Source organism: Pyxicephalus adspersus, chromosome 3, assembly GCF_032062135.1.
Source record: "Pyxicephalus adspersus chromosome 3, UCB_Pads_2.0, whole genome shotgun sequence".
Lineage (NCBI taxonomy): Eukaryota > Metazoa > Chordata > Amphibia > Anura > Pyxicephalidae > Pyxicephalus > Pyxicephalus adspersus.
In genome coordinates, this window is record NC_092860.1 from 21,930,126 (window position 1) to 21,953,627 (window position 23,502).

The 23,502-nt window shown below is 36.8% G+C and overlaps 1 protein-coding gene across 1 annotated transcript; it reads right to left on the minus strand.

Moving 5' to 3' along the window:
• Positions 1-7,560: 7,560 nt before the first annotated feature.
• On the minus strand, positions 7,561-19,877 carry GALR2 (galanin receptor 2). The gene is made up of 2 exons (XM_072403854.1): positions 18,208-19,877; positions 7,561-8,888 (listed from the first exon to the last, which is right to left on the minus strand). Exons 1-2 carry the CDS (start codon positions 18,546-18,548, stop codon positions 8,111-8,113), a joined length of 1,119 nt encoding a protein of 372 aa, XP_072259955.1. The 5' UTR covers positions 18,549-19,877; the 3' UTR covers positions 7,561-8,110.
• Positions 19,878-23,502: the final 3,625 nt, after the last annotated feature.

Consider the following 23,502-nt stretch of genomic DNA (forward strand, 5'->3'; position numbering starts at 1 on the left):
CAGAAAAAGGTCAGTCCAGGTAGCATTCACTTGCAGGGTCAGAAACAGGCAAAGTCAGCAACAGTAAATCACACACAAAAAAACCCAGCAGCAAGTCAACGCTACAGCTGGCACTGGGGACTGTGATCAGAAAGGCTATAAAGCCCTAGCAGCCAATGGAACTTCAGGAATGGAATGGAACTTGGATCACCCTCCAAAATCCCCTTCAGTTTTGCAAAGCCTCAGACTGTTAGCTGGGGATGCTGATAAAATACATCTCAGGTTGCATGGCTAAAGGGAAGCAGGGGCTGCTGCTATTTCTTTGTTCTCCTTCCTGCTGACATCACTGGACAGAATAAATGGTGTAGTATACTGCAATGGGTCAATATGACTTCATACCTCTAGCAAAACACTAGTATCTCTGCATGCCGTATGAATTTTTGCTAACTCTTTACTCTATGTTGAAAATGTTTCCTAATAAACGATTATACAAATAAATAATTTCATTTTGACTACCAAGCATTCAGACATAAAGCATTATCCCACACAAATACGTTTATTTAAATGTCTAATTTTTGCATCCATTACAAATCCTAAGAGGCCATTGTTCCTATATATATATGCATCTTTAAAGCTGTTTCTTTGGAGAAGGGGTGTCAAATTCTGGCCCGAAACATCCTTTTTTTGGCCCCCAAAAGAATTCCTAATATGAATTGCAGCTGGCCCGCCACTACTACAAATTGCAGCGAGTGATGCCTCTACTACAATTCCCGGCATCACTGGCGTCTATAGACTAGCGGCCTATGCATGGCCCTGCATTGAAGTTTATACTGACAGGTAAGCCCATTATTGAAAAAATCAGGAAATATTATAGAGCATGCAGCATTTTATTTGGTTTCACATTGCATTCTCTGGCAAAGTAAAACAATTAATCTCAATTAGAAGAAACAAGAACACATGAGAATGCAGTAATATGCAGTGGATTGATCTAAATGTGTTCATTGGCACAGTAACCCTAATGAAATTTAACTCAGAAGGTTACACATGAGAAAGAGGCATAAGATTTAATTAAATTTTAAAAAAATTCTTATGCCTCTTTCTCTATTATAGGCTTGTTCCAGATTGAATGCTAAACAAAACCTCTTTGTTTCCATATGAAAAGGTTTTTTAGCTAATGAGAAGAAAAAACTTTCCTAATTTTTTCAATAAATTTCAAGTTTGGCCCCCGACTTGGGCTAAGTTTTTCATTTTGGCCCTCCATGTAATTGAGTTTGACACCCCTGTTTTAAAGTATGTCAAGGCACCTTGTGAGGATCTCAGACATCAGAGGCTTAAGCAGGTTAATTTGAACTTACATTCTGCTCTATCCTTCATAACATGTCTCAAGGGATGCTCTTGTGAATGAGTTTTATTGTCTGATTTAATTTCAACCAATTGAAAAGCATCATGCCAATTTTATTCCATTAAGGGCAATCTTGTAAATTGATGCATGGATGAGTAGTATTCAGAGACAGCTATTGAAGATGATAGGGGCTGTATCTGCAATATGACATCTCCGAGACTTGCCTAGGTCAGCTGGACCTCCATGTTACCATGCAAATGGAGCACTTACATAAAGATATCTCATGCTACCTGGAGCTCTTGTCACTGATTTATTTTGGAGTTTCTGGGAAATTTGCAGCCATTTGTCATTGATATTTGCTATCACACTCATTAGTTTACTTAACAGTTAGATGTCAAAATTTAAACATTGGGAATTCCATGTCTTCTTTAAATTGCCTGTAAACATAATTTTGCTGTGACCTGTGTCTGAACTCTAATGTTTCTCTTTGGTTTCCAAGAGCTCATTCTGTGTTTCTCTTCAGTTTTCAAGTGCTTGTTCAGTTCTGATGAAAACTTACATATGTATGAAGAGAATCTATAATAATTAACAATCAGATTTATTTAATTTTATTTGAGTATGTGTTAAGTAGAAGTCTTTTGTCTTTTTTTATTTCAGGGAAAGAAAACAAACAGATAAAACGCAGACTGAAAATCTAACAAGCTAATAGCAGATAAGATGAAGTCGAAACCAATGAAAGAAATGAAAAATGTGCAAATAATAGAAGAAGCATAAGGATCCAGCCCTTCATAAAATACCCTGAGCTGAAGTTAGATGAAATTGGGTTAATTGATAGTACTCGTAGCCAATACATGTTTATAAACCCAAGAGATGATAATGAGCTGCATTTCAATGTTGAGAGAACTTTGAAATAAACAGCCTCATAATGAATCATGGCCATACAATGACACGCACACATAATTGTCCCACAAGTATGAAAGTAATGATAGAATAATGATCTTCACTGCCAGCGGAGACAATTCTAACAAGAGAAGCTGAGGAGAGGATTCAAAACCTTCAAACAGCCTGGAAGTGAATTTGTATTTTTTAGTGTCAAGATTAACAAAAGAATTGCTATTGCACGGAATCATTTTGTGTCAGGGCTGATTAACACCTTGATGAGCTGCAATGTATATACATTGGGCCTGATTTATTAAAACTCCTCAATATTGGAGAATATAGACTGTCATGGGAGAACCTGGATGATCCAGCAAACCCAGAACGGATCAGGTCTGGGATTGAATACATTTTCCAGATTGGGCAACGTTGCCAAGTGAAGAAAGAGGATGGTGGTGCCTGGTTGGAGTACAGGACAGCGCAGGACTTAAACAAAGACAGCGCCAGAGGAATCAGGGGCTCTGTGGAAGTAAAAGTGAGTATGATTTTTTTTAGTTCCGCTTTAAATTATCTTTTGTGCATTATTGTTGACTACCAGTAGATGGTGCTGTGACTTCATGTAAAATGTGTAACAAACCAAGATCTCTTGTCTCCAACAACAATAAACAGTATAAATCAAGATTTTTTTTTAAATGGCAATTTGCGGGAAAACATCTTGCTTTATACTCAAATATATATGATAATAAGTATCTGAATTTGTATGTATAAAGTAGAAAGCCCCAGTGAAATCAAAACACTTTGTTGAAACAGGAGGAGGAATAAAACTTAATATCTACTACTTTGTAGTGGAGCAATCCACTAGAATGCTTGGAAGGTTATGAGAGATCCAAAAGGTGATTCAAAACATTGCAGACCACCAATTACTGGAACAACTTGGTTGGATTTTGATTTTTAATTGGGTTATTTTATTTTAAAGGGGCTGATAATCTTAATATGGTAACATGGTGTCTGGAATTCTGCTTCAAAGCTAACTTAGTTTGTGAAATATTAATAATAATAAATGAAAGGAAAATAAGCTTTGCTAATGTTTGGATGAAGATGGAACATGGCAGCAGGACAGCTTTAAGATTTGGAAGTTGCAAATAAAAATATAGCCTAATACTACTGGGTATAGAAAAGAAGATACAATGGGGTATATTTATTAAGCAGTGGATATGACATTCACTGAAACATTCACCAATAGAGGTTCTTCCATGTCCATGTGTACTCATGGCAGGGAAAGTTTCAGTGAATGTCAGATTCACTGCTTTATAAATAGACCCAATCATGTAGAAAAAAATCAGTAATTCTGTTTTAGGCTAAAAAGGTTTAAACTCTCATTTTAATGCATGAATTTTACATATGAAATGCAAATTTACTGAATAAATGTTTTAATGGATCAAAAGCAGAAAAAGAAACGCTTCCTAAATTGCCAGCAAAAACACATTTCACTTCTCTTAGACATGAACACACATCTGTTATTGTATCCAGATAAAAGTACTATCCAAGTAAAAAGGTTTTGCTAAGTGTATAGATTTATATTACAATTTTTGTTAACAGCAAATGCACCATTTAGGCTTAGCTATAACTTTAACTCTCCTAAGCCTAATTTCCCACTGCCCTCCAAATTCTTCTTAGACCTTCTTGTTCATATTTCAGATTAGCCAATGATCCAGCGAAGGCTAAGGGTTATTGCATATACCGGTATATATTTTACAATTGGACGTTATGCTTTATGGTTGGATTACAAAAATACATAACACCAGGATTCATTGACATGTCATTTTTATTGTTTAAGATTTTATTATAGTGTTATGATTTATATTTATTTTATTTTGTGCTTAAATTTCTGGGAGATATTTTCATCAATACTGCTTTACAGTATTATTGGATTTCTTAGAGTGGCAAAACCTCAACCATTAGGTTTGGTATATATTATTCTCAATAGGCCCTGAAAAGGTTGTCACCCTGTAGGCTGACAAATAGAATATGGGGAAAGTGTGTACATGCACAGAACCAGGTGGCCCAGCTGGTTTACGGCAGGAGTACCACCAAGCTCGAAGTAGGCTCCTGAAATGGTTTACTAGCTGATCTATGGTAAGTAGTAGCATAAGGTGGACAAGGAGAGAAAAGGTTAGGTTAGTGAAAGGATAGTTAGAGCAAAAAAGCTAATGATGATAACAAAAATATGTTTTAAATAGATGCTTATGTATCACAGACTTGAAACATTTATGGTCATGATCACAAACCACAATAATACTTCATATAAAGGGTGTTAGGGGGTGACATATAGGATGACCCTCTCTTGTTTACATGTTCATCTCCCCATGTTGCAGCACCATTGTAGCTAGAAGATCCAAAACTTCTTCTTAGCAGTACGTTGATTTTCCTTCGCTCTTGAGTGGCCCGCATGCGTTGGTATGAAGCCCACAGTGCGCTATACTGGGTCTTCTTCTTGTATTTCCATCCATTCATTTGCACTCAATGCAGAAAAAATGCTGTGCAATTGTATGTCCATCTGGAAGTTTCTGGGGCAGCACTTGAGGCCTTCTATTACCAATAGTCCCACTTTAAAGGGTTTTGAGATTAGCGGGAACACCTTTGTTCCTGGGTACTGTAACTTCAAGAACAAGAAATGCAGGTCCAGATTTGAGGATGCAGTTCTTTATCTGGTACTTGAGGAGAACAGAAGTTGTTGAAATACCATAGTCTTCTAAAGACTTTAGCTAGTGGTAGTTGAGTGGACCTTCAGGAAAATCATTTGGAAAATCAATCCTTTGGAATTCCGAAAGCAAAAAGACAAAGGTTCTATTGTTGATGCATTCTATCCATTTGCCTGAACGCCTGATCAGGTGTTAGATTAAATTGCGGAATTTGGATTTTATATAACACTTTTTCAGCACAACAGTGAAGCAGCAACAGCAGCATCACCAAAGCCTTGGACTCAACAGGAAGATTGGTGATGATGACGAATAAGAACTTGTACATATATACCTTTGTGAGCAGCTGATTGTTTAAAGCAAAGCTTACAGGAAATTCCAGATAGCCAAGACAATGGGCCTGATTTATTAAAGCTCTCCAAGGCTGGAGAGGATACACTTTCATGAGTGAAGCTAGGCGATCCAGCAAACCTGGAATAGATTTCTTAAAAGTCATTTGCTATTTGTTAGCAAATGTTTTCAAACCTGGATCATTCCATTCCAGGTTTGATGAATCACCTAGCTTTACTGATGAAAGTGTATCCTCTCCAGCCTTGGAGAGCTTTAATAAATCAGGGCAAATGACTGTAGTGTTGGTCAACCTGTATGGTCTTCTTGCCTGTTTGAAATGTAAAGCCTGTGGTTCAGATTCCTCCTTCAACTTTATTTTCTTCACCTCTCTACCTTCCTCACAGTTTACTTTCTACTTCTCTCTTTCCTCTTTGTACTTCCTTCTTACCTCTCGGGACTCTCTACTTCCAAAGAGTTGGCCAATATAAAGTTGTTTTGGCATGTTTTTTGGCCTTTTTGTTTGTCCTCATTTTTGTTCATACCTTATATTTCTTATATGTCTTTATGTACTTTGTCTACTATTTAAAAATAATAATATTGAAGTATTAAAACAGAAATGTAAAGCCATACTGTCAACTTAAAAACTTTACTGCAGGAACTTTTTATTATAATTATTGGCTGAAGCCACAAGCTACAAAACTTGAAAATAAATGTGTTATTGTATAAAATTGTTTAAAACATTTCAAGGTAATATTTCAAAATGACTGTCAAAATACCATTTGGCATATATGTAGGATAAAGTGCATATACATGATGTAAGGTGCTTGTTTGGTTATACATAAAATAACACTTTTCGGCTGAGTTACAGTACAATAAGCTAATTTTTCTTGATCATTTTTGTGTTTATATAGTGCCAACATATTACGCAGCAAAATCTATAGTAATGTCACTAGCTGTCCCTCAAAGGAGGTCACAATCTAATGTCCCCACTATAGTCATATGTCTTAAATACAGTCTAGGGTAAATTTGGGGGGGAAGCCAATTAACCTAACCAAATGTTTTTGGAATGTGGGAGGAAACAGGAGTACCTGGAGGAAACCCACACAAACAGGAAGATCCTCCAAACTCCATGCTGATAGTGTCATGGATGAAATTCATACCCTGGGATCTAGCGCTGCAAAGGCTTTTCACTCTGTTAGGTGAAGTATTAACAAGACCATGTTTTTAGGTCATTAGTGTCAACAAAACTCTTTTTGTAAAATTATAGTATCTATTTCTAAGTATTTTTTTTCCATAATTCACTCAACCTTTACCCAAAATGTACACAATTCAGCTAAAAAATGTGTCTATTACCTTTTACTCATAATCCATACACTTTCTAATTGAATCCAATCTGAAGAAGTTTTTGAATTTTCTAAAAAGATTGGGTGAATCTTGGTTGAAAGCATTTATAAGTTGACCCTCGCATGCACATATCAACATCTCAGTTCTCTGCCAGCAGCTACATATTGTTATGCTAAATGCAATGGCAAAGGAGCTGGACCAGCACAAACAGAAATAAATGTTTAAAGCCAAGTTCAAAAGCAACGGGGCAGCACAGTGGTTCAGGGGTTAGCACTCTGGCCTTTGCAGCGCTAGGTCCTAGGTCCCCTCTGCATGGAGGTTGCAGGTTCTCCCCGTGTCTGCGTGGGTTTCCTCCCACATCCCAAAAAAATGCAGTTAGGTTAATTGGCTTCCCCCTAAAAGTTGACCTCAGACTACAATAATGACATATGACTATGGTAGGGATATTAGATTGTGAGCTCCTTTGAGGGGCAGTTAGTGACACAACTATGGACTTTGTACAGCACTGCACAATATGATGGCGCTATATAAATACTGTGTAATAATAACAAAAATAATGGTAAGTGAAAACAACATAAGCATTATCTTTTGTGTTTTTTGCTATTTTTTTTTAATTTGGTGATAGAATTGTTTTAAGCAGTCTGCGTATTGTGTCAATTTATAAGCAAAATTGACAGCCATTAATAAAGCTAGGACAAAAGCTATATACACAGTTAAATCACATACATTTGAGCTTTTTTGTCTGCTAAAGGAAATGAAATTCTGTCTGTCCATTTTTTGAAAATTTCACTTCTCTGACCTGTAACAGTCATTTCAGGAGACCTTATTTTACTTCACTGCAGTAAAGTACAAACATGTAAGTTTCGTCTTCTTCCATCCTTCAGGAGAAGTGCCACTTACCAGTACAAAATATGTTTCCAAATAAAATAGATAGAGAAAAGGACCAATGGTGATAAGAATATTGAACAATAAAAAAGATATGGCATGTGATATAGTTCTAACACTTTGGTATACATGTATTTTTACATCAATCAGCAACTGCAATATAAGTAAAGAATTTTGAAATCCTGCAAAACTATTAAGCAGTATCCTTACGCTGGACATACACAATAAGGTTTGAATTGGTCAATGCAGAAAGTTTGGATTTTTTTTGGCATAGTCTTGTAAAACATGAAAATCTCACTTTGTAAGGCCAGCTTAAGACCAGGGCCAACATTGTAAATGTCTAAACCTTATACTTGGTAAACTTCCTGGGCCCCCTTTCACCATGTGTAAAAGTTCCAGCATTGCAAAGGTCAAGTTCTTCTGATTGGGGCCCAGTACAGAAGTACCCCTTGTCCCCCCACCCCAACCCGATGGCAGCCCAGCCTAAGACAAAATACAAAGTGCAATGATCAGGTCCGCCATAACCACTTCCATCATGTCATAACTAAATATATGGTTGCCTAATGGTGACGTCCTGGAATGGAGCCCAAAATCTTGCATGAGCAGCTGTTATAGTGTATTACCATTGTGTGTCTCTTCTCCATATCACTGTTGTCTATGTTATATTAAATCTTAGGAATGCTGGGCCCCTTTTATCCCCAGCTCTCTCTGTTCCTTGCCAAGGACTCCCAGGATCCTGACAACAGGCAGAGCAATGCAAGGGACCTTCACTTATTTGAGTAACTTCTGTGCATGCCACCTCTAGAGTGCTGACACCAACATGGGCAGCAGGAACCACATGGATCTTATTGGCTGCCCTCTGACGCAAAAGTAGGCAACGGAAAATCTTCCGGAATCCTTTCCGGAAGTGCTTAGAGACCAAAGCATATACCACTGGGTTAACACAAGAATTGGCATAGGACACCAAGTGTGAGAGAATGCGTAGAGCATATGTAAAGTTATTGAGGGGAAAGTATCCAAACCAGACACAAAGAATGACCAAGTGGTGGGGAAGCCAACACAGGCAAAACAGGACAGCAACAATGATAATCATGCGAGTCACTCTTCTCTTAGCCCTCTTGGATTCTGACATATCTTCAATAGGGTCTACAGATGTCCAGAGGTATCTTATGGTACGAGCATAGGTGAGGCTGAGAATCAGCACAGGAATGACATAGCTGAAGACAAAAGTACAAAGGTCCATGGTCTTACGATGGGCGATTTGCCAGACTGGGTGGCACACAGTTACATTAGACACTTGAAACTCCTTGTAGTAGCTGAGATAAGGTCCAGAGAAGATCAAGGACAAGCTCCAGATGAGAGTGATAGCCATCAGGGCATTCTTGGGAGTGCGCAATTCCCGGGAACGCAATGGGTAGCGTATTGCAAGATACCTGTAAAGATAATAATGAATAGTTTTGTAGTAATATTTTACAAAATATAGATATTGTTAGTATGCATGTATTACAAAAATAAATAGATTTACTGCAATTTCCTTGGTAAAAATATAGCATAAGTAATAAATGAAAAAATTGGTTACACATAAATTCTTTTAATATGGTTAACTGGAGCTTTAAACATGTAGATCTTTAGGAAATATAAATAATGTCACCAACATATATTTTTGTTGCTATTACACATAAATGTATTGTTTTAAAATTACAACCACTGATCACCATTGTAGTCACTGCTACTTTTCATAACTTTATTAAGATTGGAGATCTCTCTATTTCCCTCTTTCCTTTAGGTTTCAAATAGCAACTGTGGACCAATGGAGTGAAATCGGTAGAAGTATTTGACGTGAGAACTGGTGCTCCTTAATTGAAGGTATTGGATCAAAGGGACAAGAGAGCATAATGTCTTCTAATAGAAAACTGAGCTAGAATTGATGAGCGTTGGTAAATGTTTAATTAAGACTCCTGTTCACGACCCCTGCATGTTATAAAAATACTGTTTCATTTTATATTACTTAACTGACCATTCGTACTACCCCTTTTATCTCGGTTAATGTAAATGAGCTAGGTTGGCATGATACACTGCTCATTTATTTTTTCTTTATCACAGTTTTCAACAAGCCTGGTGTCCACTGAAGTGTGCTTTTGCATGACAATAATTAATTACAGTATAAATCCATAGATGTGTTTGCCATTAAAATTCCAAGGCAGTTGCCATAACTATTCATTGCCACCTACTTCAGAGATAAAATAGACAAAATCAGACATGATGTCTCTGCCCAGCTGCCAGCCTAGCTGGAAGGAAGCATAAAAGTATTTGGAAAGGAAACAAAAACAGGAAGCAAAGCCTACCTACCTACTACTATGAGGAACCAATCCACCCCATTCCATCTTGTCAGTAACTTGATGATGATGTAAGAACCCTTGTGATGCATGAAGCAGCATCCTTTTAGCTGGGAAAACCACCTGAAACTTTTCAGTAACCACCCGGGCGTTTTTGGGTGGTTACTGAAAAGTTGGGTCACAATACACAACACATTCACTGCAGATTTATTGTTCCCATTTAGACGTCACACTTTCAGAATCAGCATAGTGTAAATAATTTTAGTGTAAATAAGCTTAAAAATTGAAGTCAACAAAAATGTATTCAAAATTGTTCCCCAGTGTAATTAGAGAGTAATTACACTGGAAAAAAGATTTTGAACACATTTTTTGTTGACTTCAATTTTTAAGCTTATTTATACTAAAATAGGTATGCTGATTCTGAAAGTACGGTTAGTTTTCCTCTACTGCTTATATAATTGCGATTACTGTAGCATGGATTTTTATAGGCCAATCATTTACACGCAAGACGGTTGTGCACTGCTCGATGGAGTGAATAGGCAAAATGTATTTTTCTACTTACACACGTATTTCCTTTCTTTCAGATCATGTAACACAAGGGAAGACCAACCCTGTGGGTGCACAATATGCTGTTTCTCGTCATAAGTGCCTAAACAACCCTGAATAATTTTGGTATATCTGTGGCAGTTTCACCATTTCCAGTCAAAGGGCGAACATCAGCACATTTGTAGAACAAGCCTATTTGGCATATTTCAAAGTTAAACTTGGTGATCAAGATAAGTCTTGGGCCTCTCATAAGGTGTGCAAACAGTGTGTGGAGGGAACACGTGATGAGATGCCATTTGATATACTTTTGGTTCGGCAAAAGCCAGGAGATCATTTCAGTGAATGTTTTTTTTTTATGTAGAAAACGTTAGGACATAACAAGAAAAATAAATGTAACAGAGTATCCTAGTCCACCGTCGGCTATACACCCAGTGGCTCATTCAGATAAAATCCCAGTGCCGGTTTTCGTTATACTACCCTCTCTTGAAGAACATGTATATGGTGATGAACTAGGTGACAACAATGATGAAGAGTTTGAAATTGAAGAGGACTTGATTTGATCAGCATGAGTTGAGTGATTTGGCACGTGATTTGGGGCTATTGAAGAAGGTTTTATAACTCCTAGCATCAAGACTGCCTGATAAAAACTTACTTGGAAATGGAACAAAGGTATCGTACTTTGGAACCAGAGAAATTGCATTTCTGCAGTACTTTAGAACTGACGGTGGCTTTGTGTATTGCCATAACATACCTGGATTAATTGGGAATTCTAATCTATAACTCAACTGAATGGCGACTATTCATCAATAGCTCAAAGCCAAGTTTAAAGTGTGTCCTCCTTCACAATGGCAATATATTTGGGTCAGACCCAATTGCCTATTCAGTTTCTCTTTGTGAAGAATATGCAGACATAAAGAGAGTCATTGAGTTGTTGCAATATCACCAACACAATTTGGTCATCTGTTTTGACCTTAAAATGGTATGCTTCCTTCTTGGTGAGCAACGCGGATACACCAAGTATCCTAGTTATCTGTGCATGTGGGACTGCAAAGCTTGTGAGAGGCATTGGGTGGAAAGGAATTGGCCTCCAAGATCTTCTCTAAAACCAGGTGATCCAAACATTCTACATGAGCCACTTGTTGATAGAAATAATATTATATTTCTGCCTTCGTACATGAAACTGGGTCTGATGAAGCAGTTTGGTAAAGCTTTGGCAACTGAAGGAGACTGTTTCAAGTACCTCATTTTGGCATTTCCTACGCTGTCATTTGAAAAAATAAAGGCCGGTGTGTTTGATGGTCTAGAGATTCCGCAGCTCATCAAAGATGAACATTTCATCAGGACAATGTCAAAAGTCGAAAAGAAAGCTTGGTTATCATTCAAAGCCGTTGTCAAGGACTTTTTTTGGAAACACACGAGAAAATAATTACAGAAATTACAGAAATTGTCCAGAAACTCTTGGAGAGCTACAAAATGCTAGGTTGCAATATGAGCATCAAGGTGCATTTTCTGCATAACCATCTTTCTAACTTCCCGGAAAACCTTGGTGCAGTCAGTGATGAGCAAGGTGAACGATTCCACCAAGATTTGGAGGTCATGGAAGGATGGTATCAGGGTAGGTGGGATGTACATATGATAGCTGACTATTGTTGGAGCATCCGGTGGGATTGTCCTAACACTATAAAAAAAGCTATAAGCGTAAATTTTTACCTTAACCGCTTACCCGAATAATTTTCAAATGTTTTACTGTAAAAAAAATGTCAGAGTAACAATAAATTCTTTGTATGAACAAAAGAAATTTAAATAAACAGTACATTCAAGTTATTATTTCATTATTTTTTCGTTGTTTGTAAAATTTGTATGTTTTTGACAAAAATGGAGGGTACCCTGTATCGTAAAAACTGGATGTGATAGCAAAAAACTGGGGTCATTTCTGCATTCACCACCCAAAAATTAGTAAAAAACATATGTAAGATCTAACTAAAAAAAAAAAATGCGTTCCCCAGTGTTATTCATGTTACATATATATGAATGTGGAAGGCCATGAGTTTGGTGACTTTGGATTGCTGTAAGAATGCTTTAATAAATAACATTTTGGTGCAATTATGAATCTAAAAAAACAGCTTTTTAAATGATTATAGAGTAATATTAACTGGACTTCATTTGACAGGTAAATTGAATCTTTATATTTCTTTTTATTGATTTTTAAAGAGACTTTTAGGGATGATTTCTTTGTAACAATCTGTATCAAGTTTTACTTATGTTCACATTATATCACTTAAATGGATTCATGTCAAAAATTGTATTGGATAATTTAAATACAATAAGGTTTGACAGAAACATTACCCATTAAGTTTTTAAGCTCATAAAGATTTGTGATCTTTCTACTTATTACTAAATTGCAAGGTGACTAAAAAAGGTGAAAAATATACTCAATACTGTGACTGATATTGTTATTTTTTCCAGAATGTACAGATATAGAAACCGAACCACTAAAATATAATGTTTCACACATTAATTTCATTTTAAAAGACGTTCTAATTTTTACTAAAATAACACCCTGTGATCCTCCCTTGTTCAGACACCTCTGTATAGGCTATCTTCAGACTGGGAATAAGGTTGCAGTGCAATTACGGCTTCTTTATGCCAGTAAACCACTGTACCGGTGGAGAGAATGAATAGGGTTGCAGTGGGTGGTACAGTACTGCTTACTTCTCCCACTGTCACATCTGTAGGTGCTGGTTATCTGAGAAGGTGGCAAGGTGCCAACTGCCAGGAGTCATGCGGGATCACTTGATCTTGAGGCAGATTTGAGTCTGCCCATAGGGTGATAATGTTTGTCCCTGGCTACCAATTCCACTTTTGCATTGTCCCTCTGTCACAAAGGCTTCCAATAGAGACAACCAATGGTCACTGAAACATGCAATGTGGTTAACTGGAAAATGCCATGTGGTTATTTAAAACTGGCAAAAAAGGATGATAACGATGTCATAAAATGCTAAAACAAATTCATTAAAAAAAGCTGCAAATATTTATAACACACAGTGCTTTAGCAAACTAAACATCACTAAGTCAGGGTTTACATCTGTTTTAATAACAAACCCTTTTTCGTTTTACTAATGCTGTTAAAAAATTAATCCTTCTATGGTGATGTCCAAAAGCAAATTCACTTACAGTAATAGAGCAGTTGTGAGTTTATTGCTGGTGTCTGTGCATCACAAGACAGTAACAGCCCTGTGTCAGACTAAATATGCATTAATAAACATGTGGGGTTTCTTACTAAAAGTTGAGTCTGTCTGACCTCTCTTATTGCTGTTAGGTTTGCTGGATGATGGTAGTGGCCAAAGCTTAAGTGCAAGGCATGACAGCATTCATCGGTCAATGGCACCTAGTTAATGAATTGAAAGGGACCCAAAATGTGTCAAAATCCATATAATATTTGATTGGCAGTATAGGGAGTCATATATATTTGCAATATGGCTTTAGAGTTTACATTTCATCAGATCAAGGCATAAGGACAACTGTAGATAGATCCTTCTACATTATTCTGGTAATGCAGAGTTTCATGGAATCCAGGCGTTCCTGCAGAGCAGTGCTTCTCAACCAGGGTTCTATGGAATTATAGGCTTCCTCCCAAGGCTACATAGAACAGGAAAGAGTACTGGTGTATCTCAACAGGGAAATACTGGTAAGTAAATCCGTTAAAAAACAATATTTTTATTTAGGTGTACAATGGCAATATTAAACATTCCATGTACATTGATAAAAGGGTTAGGCCCAAACAAAGGGCCTCAGATATCACACATTATATAAAATAAAATACTATTAAACATTTTGGTAAGACCCGACGCGTTTCGTGGTTACCATCTCTTTTCAGGGGATTTTTGATAGTAGAATAACATATGTAGGTACAAATATTCGGAAGATTTAGATGAACATATTCCTCATATGGGGACATACTCTAGCTCAATCACTTCTGAAAGATATCATTCTGACCCACAATACACTGCTGACCCACATGGGTCATTTGTACTTGCATATGTAATCATACTATCAAAAATCCTCTGCAGAAGCTGTTGTGTCTGCGAAACGCGTCAAGACTTACTAAAATGTTTGATAGTATTTTATTTTGTATAATGTATGATGTCTGGGGCTTTTTGTTTGGCCCTTATGCTTTTATCAATCTACATGGAATGTTTAAAACTGTCATTGTACACTAAATAAAAATATTGTTTTTTAACTGATTTACTTGCCAGTAATTCCCTGCAAATGTACACCAGTACTCTGTTCTGTTCTATGTTGTTTTTTGGCGATATGGCATGTTTTGATAACTTGGGTTTGCTTTGGGAAAAGAGGTTCCTCCAGAGGTTGCCAGCGGTTCCTTGAGCAATTTATTCAGTTTAAGTGACACCAATAATCTGTTTGACTATCTGTAAGGGTGACATTTTTCCCACTGGCCAGCAATGTAAAAAGCCTTTCTTCCTGCTGACCACCACACTAATTTATTATGAGCTATGGAAATAGTCATTATAACAGGGGTTCCCTAGGATCGAAAAGGTATTCCAAAGGTTCATCCATGTTAAAAAGCATTAGAAAGACTGATTTAGTCTGATGCACCAAAACAAAATAATAACAGGAATAGGCTGACAAATCTATTCTGCTTGCTGCCATTATTTGGAACACAGAAAGATGTTCCAAGTTTGTCATACAGGATAAAAAATTGCATTCTGCACTCTGTTCTCCATCTGCTATGAACAGAATAAAGAGATCTGTAGTCTCATATTAGCTAGAGAGCCATATGTTGTCTAGCACTGTATTATGAGATCTCAATGTATAAACATATCCGCTGGCTTGTATTCCCTGCAAATTACCCCTAAGGTTTAATTAAATGTATGTTTATGACTACTTCTATTATATTTGCAATAACACAATTAGTAGTCTATTTATAAAGCACTGAACCTGACATTCACTGATATTATTTATTTTCTGCTCAGGCTACTATTTTTACAATGATGTAAATCCAGAAGGATTAATAGCTTTATGTTACACTAACAAGAACAGGTAATCGTATTTCATATTCAGGGTTCAATTGAAACATATAAAGATCTTTCACATTTTTCTAGCAAGATAGATTGGCCACTCTAGTGTGTCAATCTAGCATAAGTCATTTGGTAAATTGGTCTATTAGATTGGTCTGCATGAAATAGCTGTCTCTGAGCACTGCTGGTCATATTCTATCATGAGCGGTATTATATGCACAGACATATTTTAGACTTTGCAGATAGTAATGGTAGAAGCTGTTTTTGATAGTCATAGGATTGCCTGCAAGATGTACTGTATCTGGATGTAAAGGCTACCTATAGAGATTTAGAAGCTATTTAGTGTTAGGAATAAAAAATGATGAGTTAAACAATTTGGGCTAAGCTTTAGAGAGGTATTATAAACTGTTTATGAGTTCTTAGATGTGGTGGCGCATTCATTTTCTTATTTTAGGCAAAGTACTATTCTGCAAATACAGAAAACAACTGCTGATTATGACAGAAATCCAGAGTCTCTGTAACTTTCGTGCAACAAACTATATTATGAACAATGTTTCCAGTTCTCTTTATGAGCTACAGAACCTGCCAGGAGCAAGCAAACAGGTAAGGATTTGTGACTTGGATCTCCATGCTTGTGCCCAGTCAGAAATTGAGAAGGTGGTAAAGCAAGAGAATCAACAGCCAGGCCCCTAGCATTTCTATTGAAGGTCAGAAATGGACCTTCTATTGTTCTTATGGGAAATGTATCTTTATTATATAGACAAAGGGAAGGTATAAAAACATTGTTTAATCTATGAGACATATTACAGCTTAGTGACAGGTGGTGGAACTTTGTGGTTTTAATCTGTTTTGAGACCTGTAAACTCCACGTTGCAGAATACTAGTGCTACATGAGTGGCAGAGTCCATGTCATGGTATGGTAATGCCACCCTAAAATAGATTTGGTGCCTCTCCTACATATCATTATTGCAGCATTTATATACTTTTTCCATTTTTAAGGGTGTCTACCCCTTGAAAATAGAATGCCTCACCCTACTCTGGTCAGTCTCCTGCAATGTTGCTTGCACGTCTTCAATAAGTTGCCATTGTAGTGATCAGATGGATCTGATTGGAGTTGATTTTTATTCAAATTGGAGGTATTTCAACCGAATTCGGAATGTGGGTATTCTGAATTCCATTACAGCTATACTGGTCATTGACAGGTATAGTATGGCTCAGCCAATCCAGCTGCTATCATCCAGATTGGCTGAGGTATACTCATTGGTATATAGTTGCTCATTGGTATGGTATTGCTCATTGAAATATACAAATCTCTCAACTGATCCAGCTGGATCAGCATTCAGAAGTCAGAATTTTTGTGTTCCGAGTACCTCAAGTTGGCAGACAGATTTTGTAATGGGGCATAGGAAAAAATTGACCATCACACAAACAGATTGTCAAGACAGAAAAACTTTGGTGCCATACTAAGTTTAACCACAGACTGTAAATTCATGTTTTAAGAATGACAAATGAGCTTGAGTAAAGAAAAACAATCTGACTACATAGAACATATAGATCACATACAGAACAGATCAAAACTTTTTTCAAATTCATTTTAATATTTATTTGTCTTTGCTAGGTAGATATAAAAGTTCAGTGGAACCGTATAGGCCCCCGGAATAAACTATATTATGAATAATGTTGCCAGTTCTCTTTATGAGCTACAGAACCTGCCAGGAGCAAGCAAACAGGTAATGATTTGTGATGATTGTTACTCGTCCATGACTGTGAAGGTGTTAAAGCATTGGCACTTCAAAAGAAGGTCAGCAATGGACCTGTGCACACATTACTTTATGTAATCAGAGAAGTGATACATGTTCAAGCATATATGCAGTTTTGGTGACCGATCCCCTTTAAAACTGTTAGGCAAATCTCCAAGTATTTCAGCAATTCTTTTCTGTATTCTGGCACATTCAAGTTAACATTTATACAACTTTCTTGTCTGACAATAGGTCAACTCTACTTATTAAACATTTGCAGTGCCAAATTATCAACAGCTATGCAACAGTTCCAAATAATACCCTTAAAGATATAATTAATTTGTGCAAATTGGCATCTGCTGATATTTAAGTCTTCAGGAGGTGAATGTAACAGATTTACTCACAAGAATACATTCCTTGAACACATTGATTTTGTTATGCACTTTTATATAAGTAGATACCAAAATGTATGTCCAGCCTAAACTTTTTGTTGTTTTGGGTGTTGGGTTGTTTTTTGCTCCTATCCTTGGCTCCTTAAGAAATTTGTGCTGTCACAGTGACAATAGCTTAACCTAAGAAGCAGCAAAACAGCATCAAAGACTGAAATCTTTTCTTTTTCAGTGGAGAAGTTAGCTGTCTAAAGGGTTTCTAATACTTGATTTGGCTGGACACATACATAATATAGTTCTGTTCTTGAAAAAACTCAAACTTTCCCTTGCAGGAAGTAATGTAATAGTATTAATTATTATTATTATGATTTACCAAAGTATTGTATGCAATCAAATCTTGTAAAATTATTTCTATTTGTGTTATTTTGCATGATAATAAACATTTTTGAAGAAATTGGAAGGGGTAGGTTGGAAGCAAACTAGACAAAAGATAATAAATAGGTAAAAATATGACATTAGATAAAAAAAGAGAACAACAAATTCCAAAATACAAAACCAGCAGTAAATTACAGTGCAAAAAAAAAAAAAAAATACAGTGCCATAGTTGAATAATAATAATTTGTATGATTAAAACTTCTATTATATATATATATATGTATAACTATCTATCATAGTCTGTCATTAGGAAAAGACCTTGTCTTACCTGTCAAGTGACACAGTGGTAAGGGTGAAACTAGAGGCATACATGGTGAGGTATATGAAGAAGTGCACAGCTTTGCACATGAAGGGGCCAAACACCCAGCTGTCCAGGGTATAGATGGTGGCTTGAAATGGCACACAGAAAATAATAAAGCACAGATCCGCCACGCCTAAGTTCAAGATAAAGAGATTGGTGGTGTTATTAATCTTTCCATTTCTCAGCAGCACTGCCAGAACCAGGCTATTGCCCACTGTGCCCACCAGGAAAATAAGGGAGTAAAGCACCGGGATGAGAATTGACTCTGGATGGTAACTGTCTAAAGAAATTGGAAAAGAAACATTCATTTTCACTGACTCTTCTACAGTCCAAGTCTTCAGGTAATATTTCTATTTTTCCAATTACAGCATCAAAATTCAAGTCAAGTCACTGTGAAACCTTTCCCAGCAGGATCTCAAGTGGTTGCTTTGATGAAGATTGTAGAGAATTGTTCACAAAGTGCAGCTTATCAATAGCCAACCTAACCTTGAAGATTCTCAGTGACAGCATTCTGTAAAATTTTTCTGCATTCTAAATTTTTTTTTTTCTTCTTCAATTCTGTAATGAGTGTTATTGTCACGTGGAATCTTTGTGATCACAGGAAAGTATTACTTGCTTAGCTCCAGTATGTTCTGATGGATCAGGCAAGGTTTTTGGAATCTTTGGAACTTCCAGAATATTTTAAGTCTTCCTTTTTTTCCATTTGTAAGTTGAAAAAAGAAAAAAAAAAAGATATACAAAAAGTCTTCTTTGCTTTGTTCTTTGTAAAGGAAGAAAAGTTAACTATTTTGTTCCAGGTTTGTATATGCTTTACATTTTATCTTCTTTTTTTCCAATGTGATGTTGTGCTGAGCTTACTGCATCTCGTCCAGGATATGGGGGATCTGAGCACCTCTTCTTCTTAAGAGTCCAATTTCATGCCTATTGCCTTCCTACAATCCATCTTTTATGGTCATTTTACTAGCTCACTCAAGAAAACTTTAGCTAGCACTGGCTGGTTCTTAGTGGATAACAAGAGAACATAAGCACAGACACGGTTAGAAACTTCTCATGCTTAACTCCCCCTCCCTGGGTGCAGCCTGTTGATGTGTGTGTTACGAATATTTCTCAGAATAAATAGATCCAAAGCATCCCGTTTCCAAGGAGATAAAAAGGTACAAAAAGAGTGATGGTGTCCATAGTAACTAAGCAGATCTGTTCATTAGGCAGACCTCATTCAGGGTCTGGAGTAGCATGTCATGTCTTTGGGACTACTAATTTAGCAAACTTAGTAAAGGGTTGGCAGATGCAAGCCAGACATGAGTACTGAAACCTTTGTGGGTGGCAAGGGACGTTTCGGAAACATAAATGGGATTCTAAAATTATTATTATTAAACAGGATTTATATAGCGCCAACATATTATGCAGCGCTGTACATTAAATAGGGGTCTGATGACACTTTGTTAAGATACAAGTACAGCAGAGATAGAGAACCCTGATATAAATTTACCATTCTAGTGTTAGTTGTTTGTTCAACCTATTTGAGAAAAGATTTTTAAAGTGGAACTAATGATAGGTTGAAAGGAGGATGAAGGTCGGGGGCGACCAATCCCTGTACCTTCAAGTGGACCTATCACCAAAATCACAAAATGGGAGCACAGAGACTCCCGGTACACCTACATCACGTAACCCAGGAGGCTTCTGGCTGCTGCTTCTGTGCATGCTCAATCCTGGGCACGCGCAGAAGAGGATTTATCATACAATGGGGGAAAAAATGCACATGGCAGTGAGCACTCTTTTTTTGGCACATTGGCACTCTTTTTTTGCCCTTTACGGCAAGCTACGTCACACGATCTTGCGCCTGCACAGTGCGAGATCGGGTGACATAGCCAGAAGAAGGAAGAAGACCGACAAAGATGGTGCACCCGGTGCTTCCACTGCGCTGGGACGAAGCAGAATTCCAAGATGACACAGGACCCAATCGGATCTCCAGCAAGATCGAGGGACCTGTGGAATTAAAGGTATGATTTTTGTTTAGTTTAGTTACGCTTTAATGCCAAACGCCTAAATATATAAGGTGTAAAATAATATAGTACAGAATGGGTTTACAGTAGGGTTCTTTAGGCAATGTCATTTATTGCAGAAAGAACAGGCGAAGTATATAAACTTACCTGTCTGATTGCAAATGTTTCAATAAACTCACCTGTCTATGCACAAGTATTTGTACCTGTTTCTTTTTGGAATCAGAATCTTTAGCCAACTTGATTGCCAAGGTCGAAATTATGTAACTTCCATGCATGGGCACAGGATGTTTTATTATTTTCGAAACCACTGAGTATGCTGGGATGATACAGTGCGCAGCTCAGTGTACTTTATATAGAATGTGAACAGGTAGGTAAAATTGTCTGATTTCATAAAACATTGCCAGTCACTTTTCCAGTAAATATTCTGATCTTTTTTTATGTTTTTAGTACAGCAGTTCTTCCTTAAATAAATACTATCACTCCATATATCAAAATTACCTGGTTACAGTAAAATGGTGAAATGTTCAAAAAACTTCACTTTTTGTAGTAATCATTGCACTGCATCTTAATAAACCAAGGTCTTTGCAGCTGATACTGCTTGTCCAAAATAAAATGTCACACACTTTCGTTGGACTGCCTTTAGCTGCGATTGTAGCACACATTTGCTCTATTATCAGTTCAATAACCTTATGCAATGTTACAATATTTTTTCTGCATAGAATTACAATAATTTTTTGCCATTTGTATTGATGGCAGAGTTGGAATTCTTTATAACGTCATCTCCAGCACATCCCAAAGATTCCCACTGGAATTCCAGTCTTTAATCAATGTGGTAAGATAATGTATCCTACTCCCTGAACCATTGATTTACAATATGAGCCTCATGAATTCTGGCATTGTCACCTTAACAATAACCATTGTTATTGGAATATTGGAATAAACCAAGCTAAGCAAAAATCCATTAACGGAAACACCTAGTCATTCCATATATTTAGGTAGTGAGATGACCTGAACGTTTGGGCCGTAACATTGCCAAATGTAGAGCTGACCAACTGAAGAAACCCCAGGATTCAACACTGGCCCCAGCACTGGCTTCAGGCAGTGTGTTATAAGCAAAAATCAGTCACAAATCAATAAATACAAATACTGTGTAGCTAAACTAAGTCTATTTAAACAATTAAAAGCTAATGCAACCCTAAACACCTCAAACAATACCCTAACAACCTTCATTATTGACCCTAATAAATTTTGATGTTTGATGAAAGATGTTTTCACTCTTGCCAAAGTTTTGCATACTGAAAACTACCAACTCTAATAATTTCGAGAGGTGGGTACAGAAGACCACATAGTGATTTCAGGTTGTAAGAAGTCCCAAAGTATGACAATTATTTGAGAAAAGAGGGCAAAGCATTTGGTATCTAGTTTAGGGCAGAGAGAGGGCAATGTGGAGGAGCAATGCAGATGTTGTGGCTTAAATAATGTCGTCTGATGATAATGGATGGGCAATATTAATGTTATGGTTGAAATAATGTCTTCTGATGATGATGAAAAAATACTGGGTAGAGAAAGCACTAGTTGATCAACCATTTAGATCAAACATGTCCTTGAAAAATACATTCAAATAATGACACAACAAGCAGAAAGCAAGGAAGGTACACAACATAAACATCTTATTTGTCGGGGCTATGTAGCTACTACTTATTGTGTGCAGGTCAGAGTAACCAAGTGGACTTTTTTGTCAAATAAGTTTTTTTTACAATAAAAAAATGGGAAAAAAATCTTTTACAAATAATGTTATGCATCTGGTTTACATCAGCAACATACATGACAAACTGTTCTTGACATCTTCCAATGAAAGAAAAAATGTTGACAGGGTAAAGGTTGGGTGCGTCCTTGAATAGAGGAGATGCATTGTTCCCAATTACATTACACACATATAGTAGAAAAAAAAAGAAGGATGAAGATAATGTCTTGAACACTGCCAAGATTTACATGAAAACTGAAAGAGAGATTGTCTATCTGTGACTCATCACACAATATTTTAGGGGGTTTTAGCATTCTGTTGTTGGAAAGCTCAGTATTTTTTCCTAAATTTGCTTCCTGAATTTAAAGATGGAAGCTCCCTCCAAAAAGTTTGCTTTTATCTGAAGAAACCTCAGAGGTGTATTCACTGCTTTGCAGTTACTGGTATACTTGCGGCGGTATATTATTTTATTTTTCCTGAAGCTGTCCCAATAAAAGGCCATTTTCATCTAGGGATACTTCAGAATTAAGCTATGCACTTTGTTGTTAGAAGACCAGATGAGTTTTGCACTGTGTAGTATGATGATTATCACCTGACAGTAGCTTATTATGTGAGATGTTCTTTCAAAATAGAAAACCAATTGAAAAAAATCCTGATTTTATGTAGATGATTCACTACCAGTTTAAAAAGGGAAACATGGAAAGTCAGTTCTGAACATTAGGTCGTTTAAGGGAAAGCATCAAATAGCACTGAACATTGGGCCATGATGTCTTACACCTTTTTCTTCCTAGTGCTACAAGCCTGTGCTTGATACATTAATGCATTTTATATTAAGACAACCAATACTCTTTGTTCAGCAGTACACTCAACACATATCTTATGTCAGCTCCAGTGGAATTTGTGTCAGCCATTGCCTTAATGCCCTTTAATAGATGTATAAAAGTAGTTTACTTAGTTTAATGGTATGGTACTTTTCATTTTTTTTGCAATCATTTTTCTATATATTGTTAAAAAAATAAAAGCTTTAATGTCCTGAAGTCTGGAAGACCCAATACATTGCTGGAGGCCAGACCCAACAATAGGATAGATGAAAGTGTTGTCCTCAGAGAGATGGTCAAAGAAAACAACAAACGGCGGCTGAATCAGCCAAAACAAGTATGAACAGCCTAGGTTCCAATGAAATAAACCTTGGTGAAAATAACAAAATAAAAAGAATGATGGTCAGGATAAATACAGACAAGCTGAGTACAGAGTTTAAACAGTACACTGAAATCAATAAAGATATGAACAGTTAGACCAATAGACCTTTATCCAGGACATGAGCAGACAGACAAACCTGTTGGTCAATCACAAAGTAGAAGTTCAGAGTTTCCAATATGGGGATCAGGTGTGCACAGGTGAGACCTGAACTGCAGAGTAACAATCAGCAGATGGTTTAGTGCTGATTGCTACATGAAGATGCTTAGATTTATAATCCCACTGTGCAATATTCTAGCCAATATTATGTTTTTTTTT